This window comes from Acinonyx jubatus, chromosome E1 (assembly GCF_027475565.1).
Source record: "Acinonyx jubatus isolate Ajub_Pintada_27869175 chromosome E1, VMU_Ajub_asm_v1.0, whole genome shotgun sequence".
In the NCBI taxonomy this organism is placed as follows: domain Eukaryota; kingdom Metazoa; phylum Chordata; class Mammalia; order Carnivora; family Felidae; genus Acinonyx; species Acinonyx jubatus.
The window spans coordinates 49026646-49046030 of NC_069397.1; the positions used below are offsets into that span (position 1 = coordinate 49026646).

At 38.6% G+C, this 19385-nt stretch overlaps 1 protein-coding gene across 3 annotated transcripts in view; it reads right to left on the bottom strand.

The window, feature by feature from the left end:
- Nucleotides 1-19385, bottom strand: part of ABCA6 (ATP binding cassette subfamily A member 6) — a 60009-nt gene that overhangs the window by 16906 nt on the left and 23718 nt on the right. For all 3 annotated transcript variants that reach the window (XM_015072665.3, XM_015072666.3, XM_015072668.3), the window contains exons 12-25: nt 17904-18014; nt 17327-17502; nt 16996-17115; nt 16601-16739; nt 15980-16070; nt 14924-15063; nt 11371-11487; nt 10155-10338; nt 9600-9766; nt 7143-7276; nt 6238-6375; nt 3531-3638; nt 2448-2621; nt 2121-2234 (exon numbers count right to left, since the gene is read on the bottom strand). In XM_015072665.3, the coding sequence (XP_014928151.1) occupies nt 2121-2234; nt 2448-2621; nt 3531-3638; nt 6238-6375; nt 7143-7276; nt 9600-9766; nt 10155-10338; nt 11371-11487; nt 14924-15063; nt 15980-16070; nt 16601-16739; nt 16996-17115; nt 17327-17502; nt 17904-18014 (1913 nt within the window). The remainder of the gene's footprint in view (nt 1-2120; nt 2235-2447; nt 2622-3530; nt 3639-6237; nt 6376-7142; nt 7277-9599; nt 9767-10154; nt 10339-11370; nt 11488-14923; nt 15064-15979; nt 16071-16600; nt 16740-16995; nt 17116-17326; nt 17503-17903; nt 18015-19385) is intronic.

Consider the following 19385-nt stretch of genomic DNA (forward strand, 5'->3'; position numbering starts at 1 on the left):
AGGTGCTTCCTTATTAGACAGGTACCTAAGAGACCCATGAGGTACCACACCCTGTGGGCTATGAGAACCCACTGGACTCCAGAAACAAATTGACAGCTGACTGTGGCTTCACTCAGTGATGGAGAGGCCTCGCCTACACTGTCCTTGCAAATATACCCAAGATCACAAAAGGACAGCTGCACTCCCCATCGTCCGATACATTTCTATATATGATCTGTGAGTGATAATGAATGACCTGGAGTGGTTTAAATGGATACTAACTGCGTCGTGCAAGATCGGTTCTCGCAACACACGTTGCCTCAACACATATTTCGAATAAAATGATAAGTTCTTTGTACCAGGCACAGAGGTATTGCAAAACAGCTTGAGGTCTGTGCGAAGATGGACGGTGCATGGCAAATCAAAGAGTTACGCCCAAATCAAGATGCTGATCAGAACAGACTTTAAATTAATATTGTCAACCTTGCTGCTACCTCATACCTTGTGACATGTGTAATGATGTGCGTGAGGTTGGAGGCGTCAATTTTATTCTTGAGTCGCCAATAGTTTGTGTGTGACCTGGAAACAAGCGACTCATTTTTCCTCCTCTATAAAATGAGGCGAATGATACCAGATAACGAATTTTTTTTTTAAATCTGACGTTCCAATATTCCATAAGTATGTAGCTTCTTTTCACTGATAGAAAAATAAAATGCTAGAGACCAACACACTGAAATAAATACAGATGAGAAAGGAAAAGGGAAAATAATCAGAAAGTATAAACCTGTATGATACTGGAATACTAGAGTATACATATATTTTTTACATCTTGGACAAAGAAATCTTTATTTTCCAAAATTTACTTTGCCTCTGCAATACTGCCTCATCTAATTTTACTCTGTAATAATTCAAAAATAGTTGGCAGCAAAGGAAAAAGCCACCCAATCATATGTAAATATATTTCTATTTGAAAAACAGTGTTTTAGAGCTGCGTGTTCAATTATCTGCTATAGCCCTTTATTTACTAGTTGGTTCATACCACAGTGTGAACGTCTTAACCATCACGTTATTCCACAATCCTAATAGGACAGGTGATTTGCACTAGCATGACTTTGCTTAGAAAGAGCAGAGTCAAATTTCTTCATTCGTTCATTTATTCACTTGCAGCTGAAAAATTATGCGAAAGAATTTATATGACAATGCAGAATCTATTTTGCCTTCTGCCATGTTTTGAAGGAAATTTGCCTTCACGAGACTTTCATTATTTATATCTTCCCCGCTCCCTAAGCCAAGCAGTGACAGCTATTGTTCTGGCAGATTCTGGTGTATCGAGTCTGGAAAGCCTTCATATTCTGTTGAACTGATACCCTTTGGGGGCACCTGGGTGGCTCAGGCGGCTGCGTGTCCAACTTTGGCTCAGGTCATGATCTCTCGGTCTGTGAGTTCGAGCCCTGCGTCGGGCTCTGTGCCGACAGCTCAGAGCCCGGAGCCCGTTTCAGATTCTGTGTCTCCCTCTCTCTCTGCCCCTCCCCCGCTCATGCTCTGTCTCTCTCTCTGTCAAAAATAAAAAAAAAAAAAGAAAGAAAAAAAAAGAAATGATACCCTTCGAAATCCTAGAACTTGGCTGACAAAATTCTGTCCACATTTTCAGCAACCTTGGGCATTCAGTAATCTTTCATTCATATTGACCAATAAGTTCTCTGGCGTAGGTACAAAAACATCTCCAATCTTGGAAATTATTAGCGTCTGAGGTTCAAGGATACCTTCTTGAAGCCTGTAGAAATGGACTGTGACATTTGACAGTACAGTCCATTTTTGCTGACAAATGTTACAAAGCCATTTTTTGTTCTAATGTCACCAGGAAGCCCTGTATTCTGAAGAACCCATAAACTCAATAGTAGCACCTTGCACTTCCGGTCTTCTGTAAGGTTCTCCAGAAACGCTGGTCAAAGGGTTGTACGTGACTTCTCCAGGAAGGTCACTGACTCGGAAACATGTAACATTTCCTCTCCTTTCTACAGTGTAATCGAAAGGTATTACTTTTTTCCCATTTCTCAAGGCAAAGGTGACCATATCTAACGTGACAGTGAAAGTTTAAAAAATAACTGTCTCTCTATCAATAGGTTTGTACGTGTACTTACGATAAAGAAGCAAAATGACCAAAGGCCACTATTTTTTCTCCTCTTGCGAAAAATAAACGATATCACATACGTCAAGAAGACCAGCGAAGCTGCATAACCGAGCGTAATCACAGCCTGAAGATAATACAAACAGTATCAGGGTCAAACCCTGAAGTATTAACCGAGGGAAAAATTAAATGACAAATCTTTTAAAATGTCTTATTGCACATGCACTTTGAATTTTTTTTGGTTTTAGTTGATGACAAAATGAAAATGTGTATGTCTTCTTCATAGAAAATATCAAGCGTTATAATTTATAAGATATCGTCTATATGGTGTGTCACTTACCAGGGCAAACACAATTCGACTTGTGATATAAATGCTCGTGATGTTTGCGATGTAGAAAATTAAATACATTGAAAGGAGAAGAAAAACGAAGAGGCTAATATCCACCAGTGCCTGCCCACACCAGTAGGCAGAAGGGTAGAGGCCAGAGATCCATAGCTGGGACTTAGCTCTCCTCTGATGAGAAAACAGGAGATACACAGATTCAGTTGAAATCCAAATCCAAAACAAACACACTGGGGGAGATTTTAAAGATAAATGGAATCAAGTCATTGTAGATCTTCTAATAATTTAATTATGCACATACTATTTAGAACCCGAGGTCTAAAGAGCCAATTCCATAATGGCGGCCATTGTGAAAACATGTTTTATTTTATAGGTTAGATTCTCACTTTAACACATGCCTAATGAATAGAAAAGCAGATCTCATAATGATCAAGGCATAGGCCTCCTTCAAGAGAGATATTGTTCTGTGACCTGAAGGACAATACCCATTACCCAAGTATGTTCTGGGAGTTCCAGGCTCAGAATAGGGATGGTGATTCAAAGTTCACCTGGCCCATTGGCTAAATCTGATTTAACTGTTTTGCTTTGGATCACAGACAGGAACAAATACAAATACAACCACAAATTTTATCTTTGTAAAATATAAAGTCAAATATAATTCAGGGCCCACTTCAGGGTCTACACCAAAAAGAATTGAAAGCAGGGTCTCAAAGAGATATCTGTGTCTATCACAGTAGAAAGGGGACGTAAGTCTTCAATCTGGTCCTCAGCGTGAATATCAACGATTTCTTCCTTTTCCTTGGGAAATAACGCAGTTGAAAGTCGTATAATAATCCCCTTTGAAAGTTTACATTAATTTGAGTCCCTGTAAAATTATTGCATTTTTCCTGAAATTTTGAAGTAAAAGATACTTTGTGTTTTGGAACTAAACTTTCTGACTTGATAGACATAACGCTTAACTATACTATCTAAATTAAATGCATGTTTATATGTTTTCCTCACAGGGAAACATTTTGAACACACACCATTTAGAACACAATTTCTGAAGTCCCCGCAGTTCCCCCCACCCCCCTTTCTTACTTTGTAATCGCTGACACTGCTCATGGAGATGTAAGGGGACATGCTGCACACCACCCAAAATAAGAACATGGAACCTTCTGGCAGCCCAATCCAGAATAACACGTAATTCTGCAAATGTAAAAAAGGCACTTTAAACTGGTGAATGTTTTAAAAAAAAAGAAAGGAACAAACGCTAATTATCATCCAGAATACGCTTTTCAAAGTCTTAGAAAATCAAAATAAAAGTGTATGCCTAGTTCAGCAACATCTATGCATGAAGGTGGGAGGGGAAACGATGTCCGATCATTTAACGTGAGGCTTCACCTTCTAGAAGAAAACAAGAAGCAAAATATAACTCGGGACCCACGTCAGGGTGTACATGGAAAAGAATGAAAGCAGGGTCTCCAAGAGAGATCTGCCCACACATGTTCATAGCAACACTATCCATAATAGCCAAGACGTGGAAGTAACCCAAATGTCCATCAAACAGAAGAAGGAATAAACACCGTGGGGTATATATACATACAGTGGAATATTATCCAGCCTTTAAAAGGAAGGACATCTTGTCACATGTTACAACATGGATGAATTTTGAGGGCATTACTCTAAGGGGAATAAGCCAGTCACGAAAAACTAAATGCTACATGATTGTCCTTATATCAGGTATCAAAAGTAGCAATAAATTAATAGAAACAGAAAGGAGGACGATGATTAGCAGGGCCTGGGGGAAGGGGAAAATGGGCTGCTCTTGTTTGATGGGGATGAAGTTTTAGTTCTGCAAGACGAAGAAGTTCTGGCGATCTGTTTCACAATAATGCAAATAGACTTAACACTACTGAACTATATACACTTAAACATGGCTAAGAAGACGAGTTTTATGTTATGTGGTTTGGCCACGATACCAAAAATAATCATTTGGGAATTACAATCCTGGAAACACAGATTATTCCGTTCTGAGTCACACGTCTTTCTCAGCAAACCCGGTGATAGATGTGTGAAGACACCAGCGTCTAGTCAGATGTATTCTGAAGATGAAGATGGCCCTTCGTGCCACCAAGCCAGTGGGCCAGGAGATGAACTTTGAGTCACTGTCCCCAAACCAGTGTCTGCCCGGGGCTGGGTCTATGCTCAGGCAGGGTACAGGCCTGCCTCTTGGGTATAATGACAGTTCAGCAGTACGGTAGGCTAACTCAAAATAATTCTACCACTCTCCACTTTACTTAAGGCTTGAGGGGCTTTGCCCATCCGTTCAAATATTTCACCAGGTGGGAAAATGCCTCACTGTTTTCATAAGAACGGCAGAGAGAAGAAAGGTATGTGCCGCTGGGGAGGCCTAGGAGAGGAAGCTTGGGGCCTTGTCTATTCTGATCCTGAATAAACAAGTAATGACATTTAGAAACTAAAAGATCAAGAGGGGATAACCTCTATCTCTTTCTACTGCCAGTTGATTCTACTTTCTGGAGTGTTCCCTTCAGACCACCCTACTCTTGCACTGTGCTGGCTCTCACAGTTAGTGGTGGCTTCACTCATAGATGCATGTGTCCATCGCTGGCCTCTCAAGTATATTCTGTCCATCTTCTCTTTGCACGTACCCCCAGCACCACTAACGCAGAGAAGCCAAAACTGAATTCAACCCCTTTGTCACAAAATGGGCTTCCCCTTTTGATGGCTCCATTTTTTTTTTGAGAAAGAGATAAAGAGCAGAAGCGGTTGGGGGATGGGCAGAGAGAGAGGGAGAGAGAGAATCTCAAGCAGGCTCCACGTCCAGAGCACCCGGGGCTCTATCTTACAACTGTGAGATTATGACCTGAGCCGAAATCAAGAGTCAGATGTTTAACCGACTGATCGGTGGCTCCATTTCGAATCCTGTTTTTTGTGCTTCCAGTCTCCTGGCTTGAAATAGTTTGAGTCAGCTCTTAAGAGATCCCTCTTGAGTATCAAAGTCTGACCAGAAAACCATTACCACCTTCAGTACTTAGAAAGAAAACAATCATGCACTGGTTACATGGGTGGACAGAGCAGAGAAGCCAACATGGATGATAAAGCAAGAAAACACCGTCACTTCTGGGCTGGAGGGGCAAAGGAAGGAAGCAATGTGACTGGAGACTGGACCCCTTGCTGCAGGGCCCTCTTGCTCTCCCACTACTGCTTCCTATTGTCCAAATCCAGGCTATAGCCAGCTGACAAGGAGCCGCGGAAATGTAGCCTGTGCACATCAGATACCCCTGGGATGCAGAGCAACTACGGGTTGATGAAGGAATTAATCAGGAGGCAGATAGCCCAAGAACTGGTTGATTCTCCTTCAGATCCAGCTACTATCCATTTAGTCAATGGGGGTCCACCAACAAAGTATATGAGATTTGCAAGATTCTAAAGCTGTTTTACAAGTGTTCTTGATTTCCGATTTAGCGTACACACACACACACACACACACACACACACACCCTCACTCACACTCTCTCCAATACACTTCTGCAATCAAATCTGTATCTTTGCAGGAGATTCTCTAGACTATGACAAAGTCTTGAAAAGTTCCCCCATGAGCACTCCCTGATAATAACAAGAAAACAAATTGTTATTTTGTTAGATACGGTGTTTAAAATGTTAGGACAAAAAAAACCCACTTTAGGATTAACAATCAATTATGAATATCTAAAAGCTAAAGAGGGAGCACACTGGTTGCTTGCCAAATTCCTAATTGTTCAGAATGAGTAAATCCAATACTTACAAAAGGATATGGGCTTCTCTCAATTCGAATATTTTGTGTAGAATTAAACATTCGAAGTAGTCCGTTGCTAACAATATTCACGAGAATAGGAAAACAGTGCAGCCTCAAGGTATTGCACACAACTGAAAATCTATAATCCTTTGAATAAAACAAAGACAAAGTAACGCTAATTCCAAATCACTAAAGAACAACAAAAACGCTTTCATATTAATATTCTCAATACGGTTGACCCTTGAACGACACAGGTTTAACCTACACAGTTCACTTACACGAGAATTTTTTTCCGATAAATATAATACAGTAGTGTGAGTGTGTTTTCTCTCCCTTATGACTTTCTGAGTAACATTGTCTTTTCTCTAGCTTACCTTATTGAGAGAACACAGTATATAATACATAGAACACACAAAGTATGTACTAATCGACTGTTTATCTTATCAGTTAGGCTCTGGTCAACAGTAGGCTCTAAGGAGATAAATTTTTAGGGAGTCAAAAGTTATACATGGATATTTGATTGTGCAGGGGCTTGGCGCCCCTAACACCCATGTTGTTTAAGGGTCAACTGTACATGAAAACATCTTTAGGGTAGTTAGCCATTGAATAGGATTCCTTAAAGTCATGGTTGGTGATTATAAGGTCTAACATTTTATTGAATCCGAATAATGCAATTACATTTAGCTACTTTCATATGTAGAAATCATCTAATTCCAAAGTTAAGATAGGAAACGTTTTACAAAAGCTCACTTACATTTCACAGTTTATTCAGTAATGATCCCCAAATGCTTTTAAATCAAGTTGAGTGTACTAGCTGGGTTGATGCCGTTTTTAAAACAGTTAAAAATGTAGCGCTTCGTTTTTGTCTTTTTTTTTTCATAAAAGTAAAAGCAAGAGACAAGAAGCAAACATACCTTTTGTTTACCGGAAACTATGATAGCTCCGTTGTATGACAGGTCACCAGTGCCATTTCTGTTTGCAAAGTCATCTACTTCCAAAAGTATATTCTGATGCTTCAGTGACTGTATAAAATCTTCAATGTTTGACTCTAGTATGAAATCAATAACAGAAGCCCACAGAACGCAAGAACATACATGTCAAGTCTTTCAAATAAACCACAACACAATTTAAAGTCAATACGTACACAACATTATGCAAAGTCATGTCTCTTTGGGCATCACAATAATGAGATTAGCCCACTCTACCATTTCCTATTTATCAAATCTTGTGCTGCGATGACTTAGCTTTACAATTCTTTTTAGGGCGAGTTAACATGTAACTATTAAAACAAGATTATTTTATGACTCTTGGCTACAAAAAATATACTTGAACTCAATAATTTGTGGAAATACAATCAGTACTTCAGATGAGCCAGCCTAAAATGGCCAATAATAATAATAATACTTCCCTCTCTGCCTTATTCTTCAAAAAACAGAAAAGTAAACATATCATATGTGTCTGTTAACATATACGTATATTTTATGTACTATCTATTACCTATATATATTATATATTTCAGGAGTACACATTATATTTTAAATTATGTAAATTAAGATCTATTTTATATAATATATTAATATATATTAAATATGTATAAATATAAAATATGTTAATATGCTTTTAATAAATAAATAAAAATAAAATTATATATATGTGTGTGTGTATATATATATATATATATATATATATATATATGTCAGAAATGAAAAGAGTGCCACTATCAGACCAAAGTTTTTGATATGCCCCTAAAGAAGAAAGCAGATGAGATTTGTTTGACAGAGAAAAACCCACAGCCTATTTCCACTATAAAGGAAACACCAATTTCCAGGATATCTAAACTCAGAGTGGACAAATTCAAGGGGGCAAAGTGGTCTCTGAAGCCACAGTCATGCTCATTAACCGGTCAACCCCACCTGAAACAAAGTGCCCACAGTCCTCTCCCATGTTCCACACGGAACAGCTGTCCCCAGGAGACAAGTCCCCAGATTTACTTGTTAAGAGATACTATTTGGGGAAAACCGCAGGGCAAGATTGAAAGTAACTCCAGACAATTAAAAGGACAGGATGGAATGGAAAAAGAAACAAGGGGGGATTCTCGTTTTTTGCTCATTTGGACTTCGAAATGGAGTTCACACTGGGACTCAGAAGGGGTTCTGGGATCAGAAAACTCATCTGGGTCAAGCCCCAGATGAATTAGGATTCCCACCAGGTGGGAAAGGAAACGTGTACATAGAAAATAAGCTTTCCATGCATCCTGAGAGTGTGACACTCCATTTCCACAGTCACCTGAGGAAGGAAACCTTAACGGTTACCCACATTCACTTAGGCAAACAGGGCTTCTTTGATTTAAAGATGAACATCTTACCAAGAAGCATCATATTTTGAGAAAAGAGGAGCAAGACGGCATAGAAGCCTCAAACTTAAATCACAAAACACCTCACAACTGAGTCCAGGGAAGGAAAATAAAACAAGTTAACCCAAGTATATTGCTCTTAGAACAACTGGAGAGGAAGCTTTACACATGAGACAACAATAGGCGGAAAGACAAAAATGAATAGGCTGGCAGTCATAGCCTGAAAATTTCTGGATCTTAGAAATAAAATATACACCAGTAGCAAGACTTCCCATTTTAAGGTAGCAGAGTGTATAAAATTTACTTTCTAAAACCAAAATTGAAAAGAGAATGAGAAACAGAAATTAAAAGGCCACCTTTGTTTAAAGAGGAGAACCTATAACCCCAGGTCACAGACATATATGAATATTGGGATGGACTGGGTTACTCATCAAGAGAGGACTCCTATGCTGAATGTGTGTGTGTGTGTGTGTGTGTGTGTGTGTGTGTGTGCGCGTGTGTTTGACATCTTAGGCAGAAACAAAATCTTTCTCAAAGTTAAATAAGAAGTTAGACAAAACCAATTACCCATAATTTAGAATAAATAAGAGCCTGGGTACCAAGCCGTCTTCAGGAATCTTCCTAGATCCTATTGGAGGGGCATAGGGTATAAAAGTGTTTCTTTTCATGTCAATCAGTGTGTATAATATTTCTGGAACAGGTTAGGCTGCGGCAACGAAGAGATTTCAAATAGAGTGGTTCAATCAATACATAAATTTATTTCCCTCTCACATAATAGCTTGGGGTAGTCGGGGAGATAGGTAGTTCTTCTTGAACTAGGTTAACTAGTGACCCACATTCTTTCTGTCTTATCCCACCATCACTATCATCTCCAATGTCAGAGCAAATATGCATAGTTCCTCAGCTGTTTTCTATAAATGAAGTCTAAATGCACATTTTCTTGTCTTACGATTTGGTTTTTTTCCCCTCTCCATAAAAATAACTCAGTTCTGGATTAAAGTCTTGTGTTTCTCTTCACCTGTGTTATTGATGATCAACAAGCTGGTACGAGGGTCTTCGGGGGGTTGTCCAGGAGAGAGGAAATACAGCTCAGGTTTAAATTCCCAATCACTCTTTTGAAATAATATGGCATAAAGTATCTTTTCCACAACCAGAGGGAACACTGCAATTCCAAATACCAAGAGTCTACCAATAAAGAAAAAATAACCATGTATCTGTAGCAATTTCATTTGCCGCCAGATATTCCACAAATATTTGTTGGGTGCCAACTCTATGCCAGCCATGATTACGGCCGCTAAAATGTTGAAAGTCAGACCTTAGCATGCCACACAGTACAAAAAGGTGTTGCTGTATAAACACCAGGCTGTCAAACCATAAAAAATTAAACAGACCTATGTATAAGGCCAATCAAGTGCTGCCATGCAGGCATTTCTGCTGCTGTCAGTAAAATGAAATGTTGTATTTATCCATTTTCTGGCAGGAATGTTGGGTACCATGTTCTAGTTTTAAATTGTCTTCTGACTCAACCCTCTCTTGAAACTCACTAACAAAACTGCGGTACTCTGATACTCACAAGGTCAAAAGCTCTTTCTTTCCATGTTTTAACTTCAAGAAACGGAGCCGTGCTATTGCGCAAATCTGCATTTTCCAGAGGCCCAAGTCGCTCATATTCTTCCGCGTTTCAGGGAGAGAAGACCAAGCTGGCTCTATGTCATGTAGGCTTTCTGTGTCTCTTATCACCTCTGCTTGTTCAAAATCTACACGCACGCACACACACACACAACACATTATTAATGCCATCCTTGGGCATCACAGTTTTCTCTTTTTAGTAACATTAAAAATTGTTTTATGATAGTTACAAAGGAAACAATATAAGAAACGAATTATATTTATGACATCCACATTCAATGAACTGAGTGATAAAATATAACTAAATTCATACCCAAAAAAACATTCGGTAAAGGGTGACCTCATTATGCCAAGCCTTTGATAAGGCATAGAAGGTTCCGTATGTAACAACATTCTGAGGGATTTCAAGAAATATTCTCCATAGAAATAACCAATCATTGATGCCTACATGTTGGCTAATAAGCTGTCAATAATTTTGAAATGGAGGCAAAAGATTACCGGCTCTGAAACCACCAGACGTGGACCTGATTCCCAAACACATGACTTATAAGTATCATTATTTGGGACCAATCACTCAAGTGCTCTTAGGTGTAGTTTTCTCCTATGTAAAATGATGCCAATCGCATTTTTTTGGGAAAGGTGATTGTAGAAAGCTAATGCACTATATCCATACATTGATCCAATTTTCAGGCATAGCATCTCCATCAATGACTGCTTTTATTATTATCACCCATCAAAATACATAGGAGATGATCCTGGCTTTTTCCCCATTAAGACCTTGGTGGAATTCTGTACACGGACAAGCTAAGAACAATTTTGGGGAGGCATCTGCTCAGACTTCATGACCTTGGTCAAGACAATTTCACATCCTCAACATATCCAAGAAGCAGCGAGCGTCTGGGGGATGGGTGAAAACTGCTGACATGGGAAGCAAGTTGTCCGCAAAATTTGTCCAAAAATTTGGTATATTCCAAGAAGGGAGCTGTGTTCAGTCCTAGTAATGATGTTAGAAAATAATGACAGCCTTTTCCAAACAGCAGAGTCAAATGTGGAATTATTCACATTCTTTAGTGTAAATCATGCATAAGACATTATCAAATACTAAATGAATACATGATTATTTGGAAACTGAGTTTCTGTTATTTATACAACAAATCTACCTTGTTCGATAGTTGGTTTTCCTTCCAGTTTCATGAAGACGTCACTCAGAGTTGATGTGGAAACGTCATAACTCATCACACCCTGGTCAGAACACTTATCAAGATCACTGAAAAGGTCTAAGGCAACAGATGGGAATAGATACATTTTAAATACCACATTGATAACAAAACCCAGTAAACTAATGCTTATTTAGGAGATGATCCAGAATGTTGTTCAGAAAATATATGTCTTTGGATTATCACAGTAAGCAAAAGCAACATTTTATTAGAATGTTCTCTGAAATGAGTATGTCAGAACTTTCCCCTCTATCCTCAAACCATCTGTACTCTACCTTCTATTCTCAGCTCATGAATTCCAGAAAACTTTGAAGAAATACGAGCAATCAGAAAGAACATTATCTTCTCCCCTCTACACCACAAATCAATGTGTATTTCTACCCATATTCTGGGTCTTCATTCTGTATGGGTGGAAGACGTATAGCTGTTCCCACCAAGGCTACCTCTTTGACTTGTGTTCCCAATTCCATCCCATTCGGGCATCTTGAAGACTTCCTAAAGCAATCGTCCCCCCTTCTCTGGCCTGTATCATCAATTTCTCCTACATCTACTGGGCCATCTCAAACAGCAAGCATAATGCTGTAAAGTCATCCAGTAAATAAAGACAAGTAACAACAACAACAACAAAAACCTAATCTCCTTCCCACTCCCCCACCCCCACCACACACGTGTACCCATGGCTCAAAGATTTGTCTACTCTACCACCTTCAATTTGTCACATCCTATTGAACTGAACTCCTCAAATCCAAATGCTACCCCTATCCTTCCACAGAAGCTGTTCTTTCCAAGGCCATCAGTGATTCCAATTTTTAAAGTCAATGGACAAAAGTTTTATTAAAAAATTATTTTACGTCTCCCTGCTCCATCTCTTTCTCTGTCTCTGTCTTGGTCCAGCTCAGTGACATTCACAGCTGTTGACTACTTCCTCTTTCTACAAACGTTGTTCCCTTTGAGTTAGTAAAAATGTACATATTCTTTTGTTTTTCCTTCAAGTTCATGGGGGGGGGGGGGGCTCTTGATTTCCACCATTCTCTGACTCTTCCTCTACTCTGTCCTGAGGGCTCAGTCCAAGGTCACCTTCTCTTTCCATACACTCAAATCCAATCCCTTTGCATTAAATCCATCTGTATGCTAATGATTCCCAAGTTCAATTCTTACTTTGAGTGTTCTCTGATGTCCAATATCCTATAATCAAATGTATAGTCCTTGACCTCTCCCCTTTGAAATCTAAAAGCATCTCAAAGCAAACTTGCTACAACAGAACGTCAATTCCTCCTTCTCATCCTATCCAACTGTCTCTCTCCTCATTTCACAATAAATGACACCACCTTCCACCTGGTGATTCAAACCAAAATTCTAGAAGTCCCGTTGGATTTTTCACTTTTCCTGATGCTCCACAGACTGGCCAACATCCAGATTCTTTGACTTTATCTCAAAATATGTTTCAGGGGTGCCTGACTCTTGGTCTTGGCTCAGGTCATGGCCTCACACTTCCTAAGTTCAAGCGTTGATAGTGCAAAGCCTATTTGGGATCCTCTCTCTCCCTCTCTCTCTGGCCCTGTCCTGCTCATGCTGTCTCTCTCTCTCTCTCAAAAGAAATAAGTAAATAAACTTAAAATATATGTGTGTTTCAAATCCACCGACTTTTATCCATCTTTCAACCAGTACCATGGTAGCCCAATGATCATCATCTTTCACCCATCACATGGCTGGTCTCCCAGTGTCTACTCTTCTTCCTCTATATCCAGAGTGCTCTTGTATAGCCCGAGAATGAAAATATAAGTCACATCACATCATTCCCTCATTTAACGACTTCCAGTGGTTTTTCAGTGCATTTAAAATAAAATTCAAACACCACATGACAACCTCTAAAGCTCTATATGAGTGAGCCTCTATCTACCCCTACAACCCTACCCATCCTCAGTTGCCAGTGTCCTCCTGCACTCATTGCACTCCAACATCTCTTTCCCTCCTCTGCTTGGAATGCTTTTGATCATTTTCTTCTTTGGGACTTCTGACACTGTATAAACCCCAGACTGACATTCGTCATCTTTGTAACCCATATGGCCTTGTTTCTTATTGTATTATAAAATTGTAACATAGCTTGGCTTATTGTGTGTGTCCACTTCTCCCCATCCAATGGAATGTAGGGACCCTCTGTGAGGGTAGGGACTCCTATGTCTTATTTAATTCTGCATCACTAGTGCCTCGAGAAGTGTCTTTTCTTTAGTAGTTCCCAATTAATATGTATTATTTATCTCTTCCATAATTTGTACAGGACATATGTGTGCCATTGGACTTGCAGAGGCTGGGGACTCTGGTGTGACATGTTCTCATGGTGGCGTCAGCACATAACTCACTCTTCTCCTTCCCCAACCAAAACAGAAGGTAGGTTAGTTGTATCTCACTGGACGTTAGTCCCAGAACAGAATAACATAGTACATCCTGGGGACGTGAGAACATCATCTTCCACCTCCTACAAGGACACAGAGAGCTGCCTTATCTGGGGGGTGAGACTAAATCTGAATTCCTGAGTATTTGCTTAATAAGATCCAGTCACCCAAATGAGTCTGTGTAAATCAGCCCCGCAGAGAGTTAAACCTTTAATAAGCTAAATGTTTAAACAAAAGGGAAGCTGCTTAAATAAAAAAAGACTGAGATATATCTCCTCATTGTTAAGACAGGGAAAACTCTAGCACCCACCTCATAGAATAGTTGTGAGGACTCAATAGTTGATATGTCCAAAACTAGTAGAACAGTGCCTGACCCGCAGTAAACATTGCAGAAAGAGTTAGCAATTATTAGAATTACTTATGGAACAAATCCTAGGTTGGGACTGCTACCCAACACACGGAACCCAGGGGGAACACTTTTGTGGAACAAATAAACTACGGGGTTTTTTTCTTCCTGCAAAGTAAATCTATGCACAATTAAATTAAAATACAAAAGGGAATCTATAGCAGACACCCCGATACCCCACCCCTATCTCTTCTGTACTCACTTAGACGCAGTAAATCTGCTTATTAACACCTGTCTGATGGCATTTTTTTCTGGGCTCTGAAGTATGTTGAGTTCATGTTGAGCACAAGCCATATGGGTTAGAAACGTAATGCTCCTGGAAGCAACCCTTCACTGATGAAGGATAGGGAGCGGTGAATAAACACCCCAGCTTTGTCACCCCTCTGGTGACATAACTCCAAGCCCCTTGCTCGTCGATTCATTTATTTATGCCAGTGATATTATATCTCACATTCTTATTGCAAACACCTACTCAATAATGCAAACTTCCCTAGCTTCCTTCCATTCCCTCTCTCATGTCCCATTTCCTGCTGGTGTTTCTAGACATCAATTACCAAACATATTGCACTAAAGTCTTCATCTCGAGTTCTGCTTTTCAGAGAAACCAAATCCAAATCCACTTAAATAATGAAAACTGTAAGAATGGGGTAAAGACTTGTTCCCAAATTTCATTCCACTATAATCGTACTAAAGTTACCTGGAAATTTATTTGTCCTTTCCACAGGCAAGGTATACACAAGCTTTTCTTTGTTTTCTGTTTTTAATTTAGCATCAGGGATGTAATGATTAATGAAGGATGTTATTTTTTCTGGATCACATATTTCATTTCTGTACAAACTAATATTTAAAAGAAAAGATCATTGATTTGTATTTTCTCTACTGCTGTCACAAAAGAAGAGCTTTTATTGAATACCTAGCCTTTGAGTACCGCTTTACTTGGCTTTAGGGGAGGGACAAACGAAATGAGTAAAATAATAATAACCACAACAAAAGTAATAATAATAATAATAATACCATCAGTTTGACAAGTCTTATGACCTATACAGAGAAGGTGTATAAATTCAGAACAACTACAGATAGACAAACAAATACATGCTGTAATTGAAACTATACTTCCAGTAGGAAGATAAGCAGAGACAGGTGAGAACATTAGGCAGAAGGAATTGCTTAGGGAAAATAATTACTATACCAGACTGTGCAGGTATCGGGAATTAGTGACTAACAGAGAGGTTTGGCCTATGTGTGTGTTTTGTTTGGGCATAAGGTTTTTAGGTTTGGGTTTTTTTTTTTTAATTCTTTTTACCTAGACACACTTTCTGGTTAGACACGGTACTCTTCCTCTCTGCCACCAGATTTATTCCCACATTTGATACTAGCTTTTGAAACTATTTCATTTTGTGCCCAATGAAAGAATGAAACTATGTTCCAGGATTGTATGAATCAGCCAGGGGGAAGTGGAGGGTGGAAGAAGACAGAGGCTGAGGATGCCTTTAGGATGCACAGAGCAGGTACCTGGAAAGTGGCCCAGCCCTCCTGGGAGCTGTCAGCCTGGGCTTATAATCTTGCAATTTTGCATATCATTAGCATTACTGGAGATACAAGGAGACAGGAAAAACATTCGGGGAGGACTAGTCACTGGTTTGGCAAATATGGAGCACAAGGACAGCTGGCCCTCATAATGGTCTGCCTTTTTGATATACCACCATTGAAAACGCAGATATGCGTACATCCAATCTACCCCCAAAGTCTTTACCTTAAGTGATATCCAAGACCCCATTTTCTCTTCAAAAAGACGGAAGATCCTGCACACTTCAGTCTCCCATTGGACATGATCACTTTTCTATCTGATTAAAAAGAAGCAAGAAAGAAAGGATGTTGGGAGTCATTTTTTCCCTCACTAGAAAATACAGGTGAGGAACCAAAGCTCAGATTTCCAAAGGAAAAGTGTTCCACAGGAAATGAATATATTGAATACGCCTTTAAAAATTTGAAATACCCATTAAAATTGATGCATTTAAAATGAAATTCTGAATTCTAGTCTATGTCTGCGCCCTCCAATAATTCTTGGAAAAAAAAAAAATTCCCAGAAATTACAGTGGCCCATTTTCTATTCTGGAGGCCAAACAATAAGTGGATATGTTTCAACCCCACATATGTTGATTTCAACGTTTAGACTCATTGAAAGCTAAAACAATCACGGTTTTTTTTCATGAGCGGTCATAATCCAGTCGGTGTGGAGTTCTATAGGGTATTAGACTCCCCAGACGGCCATGACACGGAAGGTTCGCCGAGGTCACGGGAGCACAATGCTTGCCCTAGAGATACACATTTCCCCAATTCTTTATCGTAATACTGAGATAACACCAACAATTACCAGCCAGGATGTCAGCCTCATCCATGAGATTGGTACTCAAGAGGATCACACGGCCTGCTTTGTGCTCCTTGAGGAAGCTCCACATTCGATGCCTTGAAAAGGGATCCAACCCAGCAGTTGGCTCATCTAAGAGCAAAATCTACAGAGGATGACAACGTATAAAATCTCTCTCTCCCGCAGTAACTATTTCCACATGGTAGCATGGAGAACAGTAAACAGCAAATAATAATAACTACCCAGCGTTTATGTTCCAGAATGCTTGCAATCGTAGTTTACCAGCGGAGTCTCTCTTGACACATTACAATGACACCTCTGCTACTTGTAGGGGTCAAAGGAGACCCCGACTTTTTACTAATATTCAGTCCACATTCCACGGCACGCATCGCCACACTTACTTGAGGATCTCCTAAAATGGCAATCCCAAAGGTCAGCTTTCTTTTCTGTCCTTCGCTTAAATGTTCAGCGAGGTTGTCCTGAATGTTTTGTATGTCCAATTCTAATAAAATCCTTTGTACCTACGCAAGAATACACACAACACTTAAAATCCAAGATGATGCGGACTATACGATTTTAACCGTCCACGACAGCAGTAGATCTGTATTTTTTACTAGGACCTCTTTGCCTAAATTTTGTTCCTGACCAGGTAGGTAAATCCCTGAGGGGAATTCTGTGGTCATGATTTAGCTTGGCAAATTTACCCTGTTAATCCAAGGCATGGTCCTTTACCTCTCGTTCTACCTCCTGTGGCCGAATCCCTTTTATTTTAGCAAACAGCCTGAGGTTTTCCTTCACCGTGAGGATGTCAAATTGAACATTGAATTGAGGACACACGCCAGTCATCTTTCTGATTTCCTCCAAGTCTTGCGTCTCAGAGGGATTTTTATTATAGATGGTAACTGATCCTAAACACAGAAGTCAAAAATAATTTAACATTGGGAAGAGAGAGTGTTTATTAATGCTTAAGATCTTCTACAGGAAAACATTGGCATTATGTCCACAAATATCTAAAATAATGACTTTGTAAGTTATCAACAACTCTGGATTAACCTTAACATAAATATATGTTCAGGGTGGTCTATATTTTCCCTGGAATATCACATAACAATGGAATAAGGATAATGCTTTTCACGAAAACCTGGGAAACATGAGATATATTCAAAATCATGGAGTCTGGCAAGCAATTTAGATAAACAAACAGTATTTGCTCTTACACAGTCAAATTTAACCTTAAAATAAGAAAGGCAACATATGACCTCATTCTATCACTGCACATATTGCCTTTGAGAAATTTCTTTTTGCTCACCTTCTGTTGGAACAGACGATCCATTAAGGATGTTTAGTAATGAAGATTTGCCAGCTCCATTATGACCCAGAATTGCTGTGATTTGCCCTTCATATATGTCAAGGAGTAAGTCTGTTTTTAGAATAGAATATTAACATTAAAAATAAGAGGGCGTTAGAAAGGGCTTGGTTCTAAACATAGAACAAAAAATTAATTTTAGTTGGATATTCTCAAGTCTTTCAACAGTTTATCCAATATTCTCCTGGCTGCTAAAATAACATGCTTCCTGTACAGTATTTGGAAATACAACCACCTAAGAAGACCAAATTAATTACAATTTCAAATATTAACATTGGAACACAATTACTTCCATTGTATATGCATGTGCATATGTGAACATGTAAATATATATACAGATTTTGATCATATTCTGTATTCTTTTCTAGCCTACATTTCAAATATTAAATGATAAACATTTCTCACGACATTAATTACCTTTTAAAATATATCAACCAAAAATTATATTTTCCCCTGTTATAAATTTTCTATTCTTTCATTACAAACATTTTGCACTTACAGGTCAGTAGAAGAAAGTCATTCACCTAAGAATCCTTTCCATTATTATTTTTTGTTTGTTTTCTCTACCACCAAGTGAAAACCACATTCTGTTTTGGAAAGTCGTTGGATGAAATTCTTAAGAATTTTATAATACATTAAGTCTAAAAGATCAGGTTCCTTCAGTTAAATTTGTGACCTACTTTCAGACATTATTGAAATTAATTAACAACTGGGATGAATTCCAGTTCGTTCATTTTCTATCTGGATGACCTTGGATGAACTAAACACTATGAGGTTCACTTTACTCAACCATTAAATGTACTAGGAATAATAATTACATGTAAAGCGAAAATTCTTCCTATTGTAATCCAATCCATTAAAACACTCACTTATGATTCGTTTCAAAGATTCTAAAAATCATTGGAAAAATAAGCTCCAATAATTAAGAAAAATGAAAGAATAGTAAGAAATTAGTCTTGGCCACATGATATTAAAATTATTAATGATCAAAATAATATGTTAGTATTGGAGAACTATAATAATTAAAGTAATATGTTAGTAATAGAGTAACACCAGTGGGATAAATATAATAATTAAAATAATATGTTACTGCTTTAGGACACACTGACTATGGAATGTAAAAGAAGCCTAAGATGGACCAAAGTAAACAGAAAAAATAAAGATTAATGAAACAGGCTTTTAAATTCATCAAAAAGATGAATTAATTAATAAATAATATTGGGAGAACTAAACAAGCACATTAACAAGTTTTACATTTACTGTTTATAAATGGAAAAAATGACGTTTTCAAAAGTAAGAGAAAACTGATGATCTCTATCCTGGAACTGACCCATATTAACTGGAAAAAAAGAAATACAAACCTCAGTTCCTCATCTGCAAAATGGGAGAGATACTATTTATCTGACAGGATTCAGTGAAAAAGTC